Raw genomic sequence first — 16,247 nt, 5'->3', positions numbered from 1 at the left:
GTCAGTCACCTTTTCTCCACTTGCTGGGGAGTGAAAATAAATGGGAGAATGCTTTGGAACTGGAGTTTAATGATTCTTCCATCCTTTCCTAGGAGCCTCAAACAACTGTTGTCCATAATGCTACAGATGGCATAAAGGTAAGGGATGGGAGTGTTGCCAGAGAAACTTCTGCTTCTCTGTTGTTCTAGTCTTCATGTGTCTTAATTCAGTTTCTACCTTTCCAATGTCTGGTTTGTAGCATGCTCCCAAGTACAGCTGGCAATAGACTTGGAGGGTTGTGTTATATGGCTATGCATATCTGGAAGAGGCTGAGTAAAGACAACTGTTCAGATATTAACATCTCTTTCCTATTGTGGTGTATAACCACCACTTTCTTTCGTATGTGGGATGGAAGAGAAGATATAGGCACTTATGCACTTTTTTTTTTTTTCTTCTACAACTGGACACCTCCTCTAAGAAAGCCTAGGAGCCCTTCTTTAGCTTCTTGTGGCTATTCTTCCAAACAGAAGCAACTCTCATTGGATTTCATTTGACAGAGTTTGGTAACTTTCACCCTTGTAAAAGTTCTGGGTTAACAGCTTGAACATGCAAAAGCTGAGCAGAGATGCTGTTACATTTTGCTTTATATTTGGCCTGCTTTCATCCAAATCTTCCTTGTATCATGCTCTCCCTACCATCTCTGCCAACAAAGAAATCAAACTATTTGCTCATGCTCCCGACTGCTGATGCCTGGTAATGCTCTGTTCTGCCGTGCAGGGTTCCACAGAGAGCTGTAACACCACGACTGAAGATGAGGATCTGAAAGGTAGGTATTTTGCCTGTAATTTCTAATACAGCTAAGTGTAGGCAAGGGATTCTAGAGATTCAGTCATTGCCTTGAACTAGCTTCCCAGATTTCTGTGTCTGACTCAGTTCATAAATTCACCATGATGCTGTCATTCCTGTCACAGTGGGACCGTGCAGTGGGGAGCCGGCTGACTTGGCCTCTGTGGTATATAAACTGTTTGCCCTGAGCTAATTCGTTTTTGTCTCAGAGCTGGAATTCCTTTCTTGCATATATCATAATCTGTTCATCTCCAGTCCATTTCTAGGTGTGGAAAAATCCCTACCAGTCCCTTGAGGTTTGGACTCTGCTTGCGTTTTTGTGCTTCCCTGTAGATTACAGGGAGTTGAAACCTCTCTGTTACTGCTCAGTCTCCCTTTTCACCCCTTTCTGGGAATCTCTTTTGTGACATGCACAGAATTCCCTTGTTATTTTTTCTCTTTGGGTCTATTTTTGTTTCTAAGATGAAGATCATTCTCAGCCTGTTGTCCTTGACTGAGAGATCAGTAGAGGGAGATGCTGAGAAGAGATTTCATGCCTTTCAGTGACCATATCATAAATATTCTGTGCTTGTAAAACTCTTTAAATAAAGGAGCTTCAAGTTCCATATCTGCTCCTGTTGTTTGAGCAGCTGTCTTTTGCCTGGCCTCCCTAATGAAGGATGAGCAGACATTTTCCTGAATAAGCAAGTTTGGGATGGGTGAATGTAGTTTGCATTCTGAGGCAAATGTGTTAATAGTTTGCATTTTGAGGCAGAGGTATCCTCATTCTCCCTGTAGTTCATCTGAGTTACATATCCAGGGAAAAATCAGTGCTGACCCTGCAATGTCACCTCCATCAGCTGGGCTAGTTCCTGATGCTTTTCCCATGGCCTGTCACAAGCTGCTGGCTCCTCTTCTGAGGAATCACAGGGAGAAGAAACACATGCCAGTGAGTGAAAGAGCTCTGCAATACAGATTGTTTCAGATAAGACCTGGCCTCATTACAGGACAGTATTCTAGCTGCCACCTTTTTGCCAAAGAGTAATCCGTGGTTTAAGAACCTAGCTTTGAGGGACGGGAACTGGATGGGTTTCATAGTGCAGTAATGAATTCAATTTATCTAATCTCTGCTGGATAGCCATCCAGAACAGGTATTTATCCAGAACCTTGACTCCTGTGGCACTTTTTATTCTGGAGGGGTTCCATGGTTGAGCCAGCTGAGCCAATGTGTGTTTTAAGTCAGGAATACAAATACTGCAAGGAAAAGAAGGGTAGGACTGGAACAGACCATGGGGAGGAGGAAAGGCAGCTGGTCAGTGTATAGAGTTGTATAGGGCTACATTGCTACAGATGAAAACTGTGTTTTGGGGTTTTTGGCAAAGGTTAGAATATTTCATTATGGTTTTAATAGAAGGGAGCATTTGAATGGTGATCGGGAGGGAAAGAGTTTGCACAGTAATGGTTTGTGCTGTGGCCACCTCTGGTAATTTTAGTCCTTCAGTTTTAAGTGTAGCAGTGTTCACCTGTGTTCCTCTTCTATTCCTGCCCTTCCACATTTTAAAATAAGCAAGCACTTGAGCAAAACTAAGTAGACCAAAAGGTTTGGGAGTGTTAGAGTTCTCAGTGTTCTGTGTAGCCATGACTCTTGGAAAAGGAAGTGCTTGTGCAGTTCCTCTGCCAACTTCTTATTTTAAATAGACACCAGGCTACACAGATCAGTTCTGCTGTGCTGTAGGAGACATTGTCTTGATCCATCAATGACAGTTGCCTCAGGGATATGTTGTTTCCACTGTGGTGGGGCTAAAGGCAGTGTGTGTCATTGTTCTTCCCCCACCTCCCTGCCCTTGTGTCACTAAATTGCACAGCAGGTTCATGTTGTAGAGCTGTCTACTTGGCTTTGCCCTGGAGGATACTCCTGCATGTTTTGTGCCCAGCATTGTGGTTTCTTTAATGTTCTCCTATTTCCTTTCTCTTTTTTTATTTACTGAACTTGCGTGTTTTGTTTGTGTTTGTGTTTTAATTCCCTGCCATGCTAGCTCCCCCTCTCTCCACCGGGGACGGCAGCTCAGTGCTTGAAGGACGGAGGCACAGTGAGAGCAAAACACAGACTGAGTCCATGCAGTCCCAGCTTTCTCTCTGTTTCTCAGCCAGTAAGTCCAGGGGTGCAGTGCTTCACAGCATCTTTTTCCCACCCCTTCCTCCACCCTTCCCATTTCTCCTTACCTAAGATTTTTCCTTTCCTCAGCTTCCTTCCAGAATGTTGATTTTTCATTTCCAGTACTCCAGAATAAAAAGAAATCATCTCCCTTCCTGCAAAATACCCTCCTTTGCACACTGAAATTTTCCAAACATTTCCTCCCCTTTCTGAAAAAAAAAAAACCCAGAACCTCATCCTAGCTAATTTCATTCCCTTGCTTTCATCTGGGTGAGATGTGGAGTTCTCTGCAGAGACACTGTCTTTTGGGATTTCCTTGGGCAAGTCACTGCATCTCTTAGTTCTCCTTGTGGTAAATGGGGTCAGTGGTGCAGGTCTGCTTGTGGAAGGGATGCACAAGACCGAATTCAGTCTCACTTGTCAGAATTTCTGAAGACCCCAGACATGGAGGGTGCTCAGAAGTACCAAAGGAACAAAACCCAGTTTTTTCAGACTACTTTAAGGTGCTTTGAAAGGGAGGGTGTGGCTCCTGAAAGACCCCATAGCGTTTTTGAATCCATTGTGAGGTGCTTTGAGTGAAAATCCTGGGATAATGTTGGCTCTGAAGAGCATTTTTTCTGTCGTGAGCTTTACCTTGTGTGTCTGTCTTGCTAGCTCAGTTAGCTGGTACCATGGTTAGTCTATGAGTTAAGTTCTGCCTTGTATCTCCTGAACTGGCTACCTCTGTAGAGGAGCCTGTGGCTGAAAAACTCTGAAAATGCATGTGAAAAAAGCTAGTAGGTTGGAGAAAATCTAGGTGGAATTCACAGCCTTTCCTCTACACAGACATACTGTACTAGCTGTCTGACTATTTAACGCTATAGTAGAAGGATCCTTAGTATGAGCTGGGAACATCTGGAGTATTTGATTCTGTTCAGGTCAGTCTAGGAAGGAAGGAACAGGCATGCCCTCTTCTGTCTCTTCCTGTCATATTTTCCTGGTTTCCTACATGCAGCACAGTATCTCATGATGCAGCAGTTGGAGCATCTTTGTTATTTATTTTTGAAGTAGCTCTAAGGATGTCAGACTGCTGGTTTGTAAGGTGCAATGGGAAAGGTGTTTTGCCTAGACAGAATGGAAGGGAAATGATCTCTTCTGAAGTCCTTTTTGCTGTGAGCTGTCCATCACTGCTGGCTTATTAATTCCTTCCTCTTGGTCATAGCAAAGGCCTGCTTGGTACACTGAGGAGTGCCGAATCACTTCTCTGCCAAGTGGGTCAGTGTTCTCCCACTTTGCTTCCCTCTAAGTTGAGATTTGCAGTGATTTGGATGTCCCTACTTTCTTTAATCCCATCTTGTACTTGCCCTTGTGCTGCTCTGTCACTACTCCAACCATTGTTTTAGGTTGCTCTCAAACTTCCTCCAGAATTAGTGTAATTCCTGCTGTGCTTTTTGCACCAGAGCCCAGGTGGCCCCTGCCAAGCAGTGTCTGGCCCAAGTGATGTGACAGAAGCAGGAGAGCAGGTAGAAGTTATTGGGATGTGGATGTGTCTGTGTGCCGACCGGGGCTGGGGCTGTGTGTGTCTGTACTTCTTTGTTGGTTTTTATTTTACTTTCTAATTTTTGTTTGTTTATCATTTTAAACGCTTACATTTGTTTTGGCAGCTACACAGTCTTGTGAAGAGAAGCTTCCATGCCTGGGACAGCCCAGGGCAGACATTGGAGTTAGAGCGTGCTCGGTCGGAGCCTTTGCTAACTCCAGTAGTTCCCTTTGTACTTAACCGAGCACCGTGTAAGTTAGCAGCTGGGTAGCAGTAGTGGAGTAGTGCAACTCATGCTGGTTACCCTAGATATAAAGCTCCCTCTTTTCTCCTCCCCTGCCCCTCACCCCGTCCGTCCGAGCCGAGCCGGGCCGGGGCTGAGCGGGCAGCGGCGGCGGCCGCCGGGGGGCGCCACGCGCAGGCGGCGGGAGCGGGGCCGCCCTCAAGCCCGTCCCGCCCGCGGCCGCCGCCCCGCCCCGCCCCGGGTGGGGACAGAGCCCGGCCCAAGCTGTGGCCCGGCCTTGAACGATGCCCGCTCACCGCTCCCGCAGCGCTCCGCGGCCGGCGGCGTGGCTGCTGTGGCGGGGCTGCCTCCTGGGCCCGCACAAAGCAGGGTGGAGCAGCCGCGGGCCATGCTCGATGTCCGTGCTGGTGCATATCGCCTCGCGCTTGTGCCTCTGCCGTGCCACTTTGGAGGCCCGCGGATTCATCGGGAGCGGCAGGCGTGAATGCCGTTCCCCTGACATCCCGAGGCTCTTTGTCCTTCGGACAGAGTGGTCACCTTCCGTGTGCCGGTTCTAGTTCGGGACATGTAGTGAAAGCCAGGAGACGAGCACAGTCTGATGGCATGGACTAGTGTTGAAGGACGGGCCTGCTGGCACTGTGTCAAGGGACTTTGGAAGGGGGTGCAAATTTCCTTGAGATGAGCCAGCGCACCGTGACTGTGGTCTGCAGACTCCCTCACCCACCTCAAATGGAGCCTTTCCCATGGACTCCATCTTCTGGACATCAGTGGTGCATGGTTTGGAGGTCCAACAAGTAGCCCTTCTTTATGTGGAAGTAATCCCAGACAACTTGCTTGTAAGGACATTTTTCACAACAGACATAGCCCATTGTGTTGTTTTGACCCATTCCCTGTATACATATTTTCATGTGTGGAAATACATACAGCCTGCATAGCAAAACCAGCCCCCCTTATTTTTATGAGCCAGATGAGGGGTTTTTATGAGCTATCTGAGGGGTTTCTGAGGCTAGCTCAGTAGTAAAAGTCTCTTAACTGACTTCCAGAGTGGGTATGGACATCTTTCATTGCCAGTGAGATTATTATCTTGTTGCTCTTCAGCTGCACTTATCAATGGTGGGATGAGGTGCACATGTGGATGAAAGCTTATGGGCAAGGGAGAGAGCAGTTCAGAGCAGCATCTTCTGGCATTTAGAGTGGAATTCAGCTTCCCTGACTTGAATATCCAAAGATGGTAGGTTGGATTTAAACACCCTCCCCCTAATGACAGGCATCTAAGATCTCCACTTGAGACTTCCAGAAGTCCCAATTTCTTTCAGGGTATAAAGGAGGAACAGTCAGGGAACTGGTTCCATTTCAGACACCTACATTTTAGATGCTGAAGGGCATGTGGATGGCACTTCTGGTGGTAGGAATTGTATATTATCTGGTAACATTGAAGAGAATGCTAGAGAACCTCCTAAATGCCTGTGTAATGTGCAGAAGAGTCTACCTACAGGTGTGGGGAAGGCTGAAGAGATGTGAGGTTGTGCATATAGGCTCAGGCATAGGTATGGTGCATGTATAGTCATAGAACTAGAATTGTATTATTTAACAGACCTGATTCAAACTTCGTAAATGTTAAGAATTCTCGAGACCAGCAGAGGGGATGTGGCCTAGGCAATCTGGAAGAGAGCACAGAGGCGCTGGCCAGATGGGGGCCAAATAACAGTAGACAGACAGCCCTTGTCTTCATTCGTCTTGAAGTCCAGTGTGCTGGGCTGGGTTAATGACAATGCTGTCAGAGTGCTGTAAAGAATTGTGCCGTAGGGATTGGCAGAAGTTAACTGAGGAACAGAGTCCGCACTCAGACACAGCTAGGACCTGCTCATCCAATCCATCCATCCTGCTGCCGTTGTCTTTCTAGCTTGCAGAAGCCATCCCTACATGTCCCAGTTGCTTGTTTGCAGCATTCACAATAGCTGAGGTATTGGTGATGGTGACAGGCAAGTTGTTGGGAGACTCCTTCCAATTGCCTTGATCTCTGTGGTGGCCATTTGTAAATGGCTACTGTGGTGAAGGTTTTGCACGTCTTAAGCTGCCAGACAAGTACTTCACATGGGCAGGGTCCCTGGTGTTCATTGGTCAGACTCCCCAGAAGCAGCTCAGGCTGTCATTCAGGAGACACCTCTGGTGCCTTAGACCTTTTTAGAAGAAAAACACTGAATAAGATCTCTTTATTTCGTTTCTCCCTGCATTATGGGATCACCATTTCCCTTTCATACCACTGCCCCCCTACTCTCATGTGGATGACTGTCTTTACTGCATATCTCCAGAATGCAGGGAGCAGCATCCTATGAGACCTAAACTAATGGTGCTCTACAAATTGCTTGTAGGAAGCACCCACTAGCCTCGTATTTCTACTGAACTCTTCAGCACAGTTAAATTGCTCTTTCTTCTTGTTCACAGTGCGTAAGCAAGAGATCATTAAGATAACAGAGCAGCTGATAGAGGCCATCAACAATGGAGATTTTGAGGCTTATACGTAAGTAGAGATGCTTTCTGACAGGTTGTTTATCAGTTTGTGTGCAAGTGATGCTCTGGCTCCTGGGTACGAGGAGCTGTCATGCAGTCAGGGATGGTAAAAGGTTTTATCCTTCTTAGCCTACATCAGTTAGGAGTAAGGGATGGAGTAGTAGATCGCTAAATCAATATCAAGTCAGGTATCAAACAGCAACAGGAACAACAAAAGGAAAATGTCCTGGGTTTGTAAGAAAAGTACAGGGGAGGGCAATGAGAAGAGCAGAAAGAGAATAAAAGAAAAGTCAGAAACCTAGAGGTTTATTTCATGTGAAATGCCATCTAGTTTGCCCATGAGTTACAGTAGGGCTGAGTCTTCAGGAACTTCTTGGAGTAGTTAGGTGGACACAGAGTGTGAGTCAAATGGCATACCAGCACTTTGCTGTGTGAATAGTGCTTGGGCTCAAATGCAAACTGTAAGCCTGTGCTGCTTTTCTTTGCAGAAAAATCTGTGATCCTGGCTTGACCTCATTTGAACCTGAAGCACTGGGGAACCTGGTTGAAGGAATGGATTTCCATAAGTTTTACTTTGAAAACTGTGAGTGGGTAGATTTGGTAACTCCAACACCTTTCTCTCTACTCTTCCTCTATGTCACATTTTGGGGGGAAAATTTGCCTTGTTTTTACTGGTTATCAGAATCAGCAAGAACTTCATTGTGCTTGGGTTGTGATGCGTTCATAAAAGCCAGCGGCCTTTCTCTCAAAAAGCCTGTTCAGCAACAATTTCAATTCTAACCCCCACATCCCTTCACTCTAGGCATACAATCTGCTAGGTGGAAATGTTTTGTACCTGGCAGTTTGAGGCACTGAACTTCTTACTGATATGAAAATGGAAAAAATTATCAGATTTTTATGGAATCAACATGTGTGCTTGGGGTAGACATACTGAATGATCAGGCATAAAGATGCTTTTGCTTTGAGTTTTCCCTGGATGGTTTCAGATCTCTAACACCTAATGAACCTTTTACATAGATATAAGGGTCACCTTGTCAGTCTGGGGCAGGAAAGAGTTGGGAGAAATGCTATCATTTATACTAGTGGATTTGTCTGTCTTCCCGGATGTCTCCACAGGATGAGATAATTGAAATTTAAATCTGAGCCGTTCAATCTGTTTATTTTGGGGTTAGGTCAAGGTCCTTAATATGGGCAATTTGTAGTTCTCTAAGTATGCAGAGACTTTGTCTCTCTCAACAGCTTATTATGGCATGATTTTAACACTTCTCCAAGGTTTGTTCATATTTAATGCTGTCCTAGCTTAAAGATCTCCTGATTATTGACTCCTTTGCAACAGTATTCTGTAAGTGAAAGATCTTTTCCTATAACTGAAGACACAGGAGCACTGATGTTGAAAAAGTGGCGAGTATGCTTTTCAGAGGAAGTGGGGGCAAAGGGGCCAGGGGATTCTAGGCAGTAAGTGTGCAGTTCCTAAGGAGAACAACAGGTGATAGGGGAAAGAGTTGCTAGGATTTTGCCTGAAAAATTGCAGGAGCAATTTTTGTGGTATTCCAGAATCCAGTGGAAGGTGAGTAGAATATAGAAGAGGTTGGAAAATGTGGGACGCTCCTCCTTCTTAGTAGTAAAGTGAATCTGATGGTTTTGCATGTCCTGCCAGTACTGTCGAAGAACAGCAAGCCAATCCACACGACCATCCTGAACCCCCACGTCCACGTCATCGGGGAGGACGCCGCCTGCATCGCGTACATCCGCCTGACACAGTACATCGATGGCCAAGGCCGGCCCCGCACCACGCAGTCGGAGGAGACCCGTGTCTGGCACCGCCGAGACGGCAAGTGGCTCAATGTCCACTACCACTGCTCTGGAGCTCCTGCGGCACCTCTCCAGTGAGGATCAAATACGGGTATGGACTGTCAGGGAAGGAGTACATCACACACCCGGCTAAGGCTGCTGTATGTGAGAATTCAGCATTCAAGGCTGTTTAGCTGGCTGTGAGAGAACCATATTTAGTTGTCTGTAGGCTGCAAACTTCAGCTTGTAGATGGTGTTCCTTTAAGTCCTGTCCTCTGGACTCGGTAGGGTTATCTGCCACTCCTGGCAAATGGGAGTCATGTGCCAGACAGTTGTTCCTGGGCATAGGTACCCTTGTAGCAGCTGTGCTTCCTCCCAGGTGCTCAGGTCTGTGCTTGGACAAATGGCTAATCCAGAGCAGAGGGGAAGAGTATCTCAGGCTGTGCACAGGTTGGCCATTTCACATCTACCTTTACATGCTGGGGGTGATTTCAGAGAACTTTTTTGATGAGTTTGTCATATTCTAGAAAGGATATTGTAGAATCCATACAGAATTTCTATGCCATAAGGGGTGAAGGTTTATTCATATAAATTTTACAACTGATTTTCTAATAAGCAAAAGCTATTTAATGTACCATGTTGAGAAAACTCAGAGGGGGAAAAAATCTAAACAAATAATAATATCAGAGGATTTAAAATATCCCCCAATTAACTTGCCACAATTCAGCATTGGAAGAAACTTTGATTCTAAAATTTGTCATGCAGAAATGATTATTGCTTGCTCCTGAAGGACGTTAGATCAATTTACTTCTTCAGCATTAAGGCATTCTGTTTTACTGCCTTAGTGGTTTCTTTTAGTTAGATGTACAAAGTCCTTCTGCATCCTTTTGTCACGTTCATTTCATAGATCTAAGTTTCCTAACCTTAGGACCTTTTTACTAAAGATTTTCTATTTAAGGGCAAACACAACAAACATCTACAACTGGGAGGCAAGCTTTTTTAATGTGGTCATTTAAGGATGAACCACTCAAGTGTAGTTGCTACTTGAGTCCTAGTTCTGTGAACAACTTGGGACTAAGCCAAGAGCAGTCTGTATTGGTATGTGTTATGAGGTATTCAACCCTACTGAAGGCAACTGAAAGGAATGTGAACTATCACAAGCAAGCTGCAGAGGTCACAGATGGAATTTGAAAAGCAAAAGCCAGTTGGGGGCACCAGAAGCAGGGAAGCTTTCAAGAGAGCTAGAAAATCAGCTGAATTTCCAGGGAGTAAGGCAGTGAGAAGGACAAAGCCTTTGCAGGAAAACAAAAATAACTAGCATCAGATTTCATCACAGAAATGTTGAGGAAGACATCTGTCCTGGATTTAGTCCAAGAAAAGATGCAGAAAAAATTATTAAATTAAAGATCGGTGTGGCTCAGTGGCTATGCCTAGGAGTTCTGAGAAAGTTTAGGAATGGAAAGTCTGCTGCAGAAGAGGTATGTTTCTTGGCTGTGGAAATGCTGAAGCCCTCCAAAAGTATGTGCTAGAGGGTTTCTGAAAACTGCAGAGCAGAAGCTATTTCCAAACCACAAAATGTTGGTTGAAACAATATTTTAAAATAGCCTGTAAACTAATAGAAGCTGAGGTATTTGCATGCATTTCTGTGTTCTGAAGGAAGTGTACCCACATGCAATTACAAATGGGGTCAGTGTGGGCAGCCCCCATCTGAATGCACTGAATCATTTTGGAGCAGTGTAACCCATGTGCAGTGAAAGCTAAGGATAAAGAATGAATGAGGTGAGTATGAACACTTTAATAGAAATTAGTGGTTTCTTCTCACCTGGAAGGCAGAGTTCAGTTCTGGGTAAATCATCTCAAAAGGAAACTGCAGCCAGAAAAGAAGTTTGATATTAATCAGAGGACTTCTGTGTAAGGAGAGAGTGGGAACCAAGAAGGGAGAAGAGTAGTAAGGGAGATTCTACAAAGATTTGCAAACTAAGAAATGGTAGAAAGAAGGTTTTGGCTATACTTTCATGACAGGATAATGCTAAACTGACATGAAAAAAACCCAGACTTAAAATTAATCCAAATAAATCTAGTAATTTAGCACATGAAGATTAACTAGGAAGAGCCTTTGCTAAAAGCAGTCACTGGGGCTACAGTTTCACAAAACTGCAGAAAAGCTCATACATTTGGTTAAATATTAAGAAAGTTCAGAGACAAAATTACTAAGATTTAAAAAATAAAAACCCTAAGAAAAATACAATTATCTTTCAGTTCAAGGCAAAAACCAATGAAAAGTGAGGCAGAAACTGTTCCTTAGGAAACTTCTTCAACTTCTGGGTCATCAGTATGAGATAGTGGGCCCAGGGCTGCTCCAAAGCAGCATGTAACACATTTTAGCAATTAGTTCATTTTCATTGGACACCTCAGCCACCTGGAAGGGGAGGTGAGTGCCTCTTGTCTTCAGAGCTCTCCTCAGGATCCCCAATTTGTCTTGTGTTAGGGTTTTCTACACCAAATAATTAGCCTGTAGAAAACTTGTTTTTTTAAATTGTGTACAGCTAATGTTTGGCTTTATTTCCTTCCATCTTCCATCCTGTTCTCCCCTCTCATTTCTGGGTGGACACTACTTCTTCCTGACTGCAGCAACTTGTGGAGATACTCAGCTGGAGGGCAATATCTTCTTAGCAAGCAGCTCTGGAGTGCCTGAGTGACAGCAACGGTCATGTCTGTTTTGACGTTAAAGAAATAAATACAAATTACAAACAGGCAGCAGCCAAATGCACGAAACCCTGCATGCATCTGATGCTCCGGGCGCTGCCTTTCTGTTGTTTTCCATGGATCCATCGTGTCTGTTTCTGCTGTACGAAGGTGTTTTTAAATCTAAAAAAAAAGACATGTTGTTTGTATAAAATAATAAAAACCAGGAATAATGCTAAATAAATGACAGATTATCCAACATGCCCCCTCCCCCAGGGCTAAGAAAGTGGCAGCAGCCAGAACATCTTTCAGAAATGAAGTGAGGGGGAAAGCAAAAGTGAAGGAGAGAAAGAGAGAGGGAGAGCAAGAAAGGAGGCGGCTTTAACAGCGGATGGCTGGACTGTGCTCCGCAAAGCGATGGTGGAAGTTAATACCGCATTCGGGCTGTGCTGCAACTACAGGCGGTGAGAGGTGGCGAGGAGACCCCAGAGGAGCCAGTGTGAAGACTGGGGTTCAAGAGAGAGGAGGTGCTTCTCTTCCTGTTGCCCAGCAGTCTGACTTCAGCCTGTTTCTTCGATTTCTGCACAGCAAGAACGCTATGGAAACCTGGTTGCTCAGCTGCTGGATCCCAAAACAGACTTTTCTTTTCTTTTTTTTTCTTTTTTTTTTTTTAAGAAATAAAACAAAATGGGATGTTGATGTAAAACTAAAGATGGAAGTAGAGATTAAAAATGGGTTTAAGTGAATATAACTTGAATAGAAGCTCGCTCTTTAGTGATACTGGTTTTGGAAACAGCCACTACCTGGACAAACATGGAGTTTTGAAGCCAGCTTATTTAATTTAACAAAACAAAAAAAATTGCATTAAGAGCAGAGATTTTAGAGGAAGAGGGTATATGTATGGGATTTTCTATTTTTTTTTCCTTTTTAGTAGGGTAGTTGGGATCCACATTGCTGCAGAACACGTGTTCCTTAGGAAGCAGACAAAAAACTTAGTGTTATGTTCTTCATGAAAACTTGCACATACACTCCTATATGAGGCATAAATAGCGTGTGTTTTTTATACTGAAATATATGCACCCGTAGAATTAAAGGGGTTACCTGGCCTCCTGTTTGATTTGTTGGTCTCCAGTAAAATAGCAGTGGGAGCCAGCAGCCCCCGCCAGGTGCTTCTCCCCACCACTAACCCATCTGATGTTTGTAAGTGTCATGTTTCCTAGTGTTTATTTGGGTAATTTTTCTATTTTTTACAGTGATGTTGTAACACAGAAAACTATCAGATCAGAACCTCAAAAGCTGTAGCTGAAGGAATCCAGGCCACCCCCCCGTGTTGCCTCTGGGTGTTAGAGGATACCTCATGAAGCAGAGGGGAAAGGGAATGAGCAGTGATCTGATGTTCGTCCTTTGGGCCAATTCATCTTTCTTTCTTTTCTTTGCTGCAAGAGGAGTTCAATTCCTTTATTCATTGGGTGGGGAATGTGGAAGTGTTTTGTTGACCTTACCAAGGAGGGAGCCTAGCCCCAAGAAGAAAATGGGGTTTCTGGCAGACCCGATGGGATTTGTCTTGACCAAGGGAAGGCATCACTTGCAGAAGTTGGGATGGGCTTTTACATAAATTTACCTACCCCTAATCATTTTTTGGGTCTCTAGAGGGAGTTAAAATTATTGCCTTGGCAATGTACTAAGTGTGTGGCAATCATTTTGCAGACTATAAAAGAGAAGAAAGACAATTTGGAATTTTAATCCTTATTCAATAAAATGCAGAAAATAAAAGCTGTTGCACAAAGTGGAGCTGTCACTTTGCAGCAGTTACTGCTCTGCTCCCTTTGTTAGAGAGGTGCTATCCCACACCGGGATTAGATCAGCTCACCCCTGACGAAGGAAAAGACCATCCACACTTCCCAGGTTTGTTTGAGCAAACACCCTTTTCTTCCTCCCTCCACTATCCCAGGGGGAAGAGTGAGGAGATTGAACCCATGGGGGGGCAAACACTAGATTTTATTATTTCAAAACATTTTTAAGACAGCACTAAGCCAGTGAGTGAAGTGGAAAAGTAAAAAGCCTTGATATTTCATTCAGAATTTTTTTAAGCCACAAAGAGAGAGCAAACAGATTACAATTATGCCATTTTAAAAAGATAAATATAAAACATTATGCATGCCTTCTTTTGGTCTGATCTTCCTTGTCTCTTTACCTGATGATTAATAGTTAAAAAAGAGAACCCTCTGTATTAAGTATATGCATCTTTCAGAAAAAAATTTAAAAGAACAGAACTGTTGGGTTTTTTGTTTTTGCACAGTCTTGGAGACAAACTCTTTTGGATTTTTTTTGTTTGTTTTGTTTCTTTTTAAGTTAATGAGAACCTTAGCTTGGTATGGCCATTATCAAACACAGCTGTACACCTTTAGCATTCTTAATGTTCTCTTATGGGGCTAATGTAAGCATCTATATAATATATATTATAAATATCACATTTTAAACAGGAAATGGAAGGCATTTGATGCAGAATTTTTGCATGATATAGAAATAATTAAAGTTAGCTAGTGTTTGTTTGTTTGGTCTGAATGTTGGTAGAATCTTCATAGCTTTGTTACAATGAGACCTTGAACTGAAGATATTTAATAAAATAACATTTAAACAGTGTAAAGTTTGGAGTGTGACATTATTCTCCTAAACCATGGAATAATATGAAATTGGTACTTCTGGGATAAGAATCAATTGACAGAGGAGTTTTTTTATCTTGTATCATTTAAAAATGTAATGTTTAAAAAGTTAAGTTGTACCATACCTAAAAGGGGGGAGGGGAGAATGCTAGCATTAAAAACAAAGGGATGACAGAACCTGTTAAAATGACATTTATAGTATTTCCCTGACAGACCAGGGATAATAGGGAAATTCTGCTTTTGTTCCCGATAGCCTAATCCTTGGCAAATCTATGCTGTTACTTCCTTTCCTGGTCTTTGTTTTCTTCACCAATATTTAAGACTCCTCGTGGGAGAAGCCATCTTGCTATTAGGTTTGCCTGATGTAAACATGCTGATCTCAAGTTGTGTGGCTTAGTTATTTGTCAGCTAGTGTATTTTGTGTCCTAGCTGGGATGCTCCTGCAGAGGCACAGAACTTGTCAGGTCTAGAAGCGTAAGCATAATTTCTTAAGAAGTTAAAAGTTAGTTTGATTTAGCTTGTTTTGTTTCTATACTGCCTTTTCTTGTTAGCATTTCATGTCTTGTTATTAGCATTTCCTGTATGCCCCATTAAGTAGGCTTTGTTCCACTCAGGCCTTTGCTGCTTTGCTATTTCTCTGTTATTTCCCACCTTGCAGATCTCACGCTGCTCGTGAGGGCAGGTGGCTGAGCCGTGAGGCTGCAGCAGGCGCTGCCCTCACCCTCTGCGGAGCCCCTGCCCAGCGCGGCTGTGCGGGGCAGAGACGCTCAGGGGCTTCTCTGCGTCTCTGCTACCACTGGCCTGTGTCTGGCACAGTTACTGCTGGGATTGCACGGGGGACACGCATCTCGTTCTAGCACTGGCTGCAGCTAAGGCTAAGGGACTCTAGCCAGCATGTGGCCCCCCTGTGGCAGGCCTGGCTGGCCTCCGCTCCCCTGAGCTCTTCCCAGATGTGTCTGGGAAGTGCAGCAAACGGGAGAGGCTGGTTTTGCCTTATCACTGAAAGCGAATTCGTTGTGCTTAATCCCCTTTAACTGCAGCAATTACCTAGTAAATAGGTGTCAGCTGTTGCTGCTTAAAGAGATGATTACTTTTGCTGCCTGATGAAACAAGAGGAAAATTGTCCTTAGTGTTTAAAGGGAGAAGGTAAGAGTTGTAACAGTCCGTTTCACTGGGACTGAAGACAATCTGTTCGTGCCCAGAAGAAATGGCTCCTGCTATTTCAGGAGCAAAAAGACGTTCTGCTCTCGTTTCTGACATACAAGGAAGGAGCATTCATCAGGTAAGGTTTTTCCTGAAGTACTTAATCCTGTCTTAATGATCTTTGACGAAATGTTGCAGTATGATCCGATAAGCACTAGGAAGGTACTCATAAAATTAGTGATGATCCCCCATGTTCTTAGTAGCTCTTTTAACCACTACAAGAGTAATTTAAACACTTACTGAAACCACAATAATCAGACTAACACTCATGTCAAGAATATTTATGTAGCATATATATGGTACCTGTTCTATATCTTATGTTTTAGCTGGTATCAGGGATTGGGAGTGGTACTTCCCTGCATTGTAATAGTTCCAGTACTGAGCTCAAACAGGGATATTCACAGAAGCTTACTTCCCAGTATGCTATGGCTGGTTAAAATCTGTTCATCCTATTAGATGAAGTTTTGCCATCTTCCTACCAAAACAAGTGCCTGAGCATGGTTTTTAAAGTTCCCTCTCTCCCAATTTATGCACGTGCATGCTTGTATACATAGGTGGATTACTCTGTGGGAGACCTGTAATTGATGGTAGCTTTTATTTATGCCCAAGTACATTTCCTTTTAGACTAGGATTGCTCTGCTCTCACTTGCTGGGCTAGTGGCACAAAGGCCT

At 43.9% G+C, this 16,247-nt stretch overlaps 1 protein-coding gene across 1 annotated transcript in view; it reads left to right on the top strand.

Moving 5' to 3' along the window:
- CAMK2G (calcium/calmodulin dependent protein kinase II gamma) overlaps nucleotides 1-14,356 on the top strand; it is a 119,842-nt gene extending 105,486 nt beyond the window's left edge. Inside the window, 9 exon segments of the mRNA XM_032115569.1 lie at nucleotides 93-137; nucleotides 757-805; nucleotides 2,841-2,954; nucleotides 4,603-4,628; nucleotides 4,630-4,729; nucleotides 7,168-7,243; nucleotides 7,722-7,816; nucleotides 8,891-9,136; nucleotides 11,656-14,356. Of these exon segments, the coding sequence (XP_031971460.1) occupies nucleotides 93-137; nucleotides 757-805; nucleotides 2,841-2,954; nucleotides 4,603-4,628; nucleotides 4,630-4,729; nucleotides 7,168-7,243; nucleotides 7,722-7,816; nucleotides 8,891-9,123 (738 nt within the window). The 3' untranslated portion in view covers nucleotides 9,124-9,136; nucleotides 11,656-14,356.
- Nucleotides 14,357-16,247: the final 1,891 nt, after the last annotated feature.

Source organism: Corvus moneduloides, chromosome 8 (assembly GCF_009650955.1).
Source record: "Corvus moneduloides isolate bCorMon1 chromosome 8, bCorMon1.pri, whole genome shotgun sequence".
Lineage (NCBI taxonomy): Eukaryota > Metazoa > Chordata > Aves > Passeriformes > Corvidae > Corvus > Corvus moneduloides.
The sequence above is the reverse complement of the archived record's forward strand: the minus strand, read 5'-3'. Positions and strand labels throughout refer to the sequence as shown.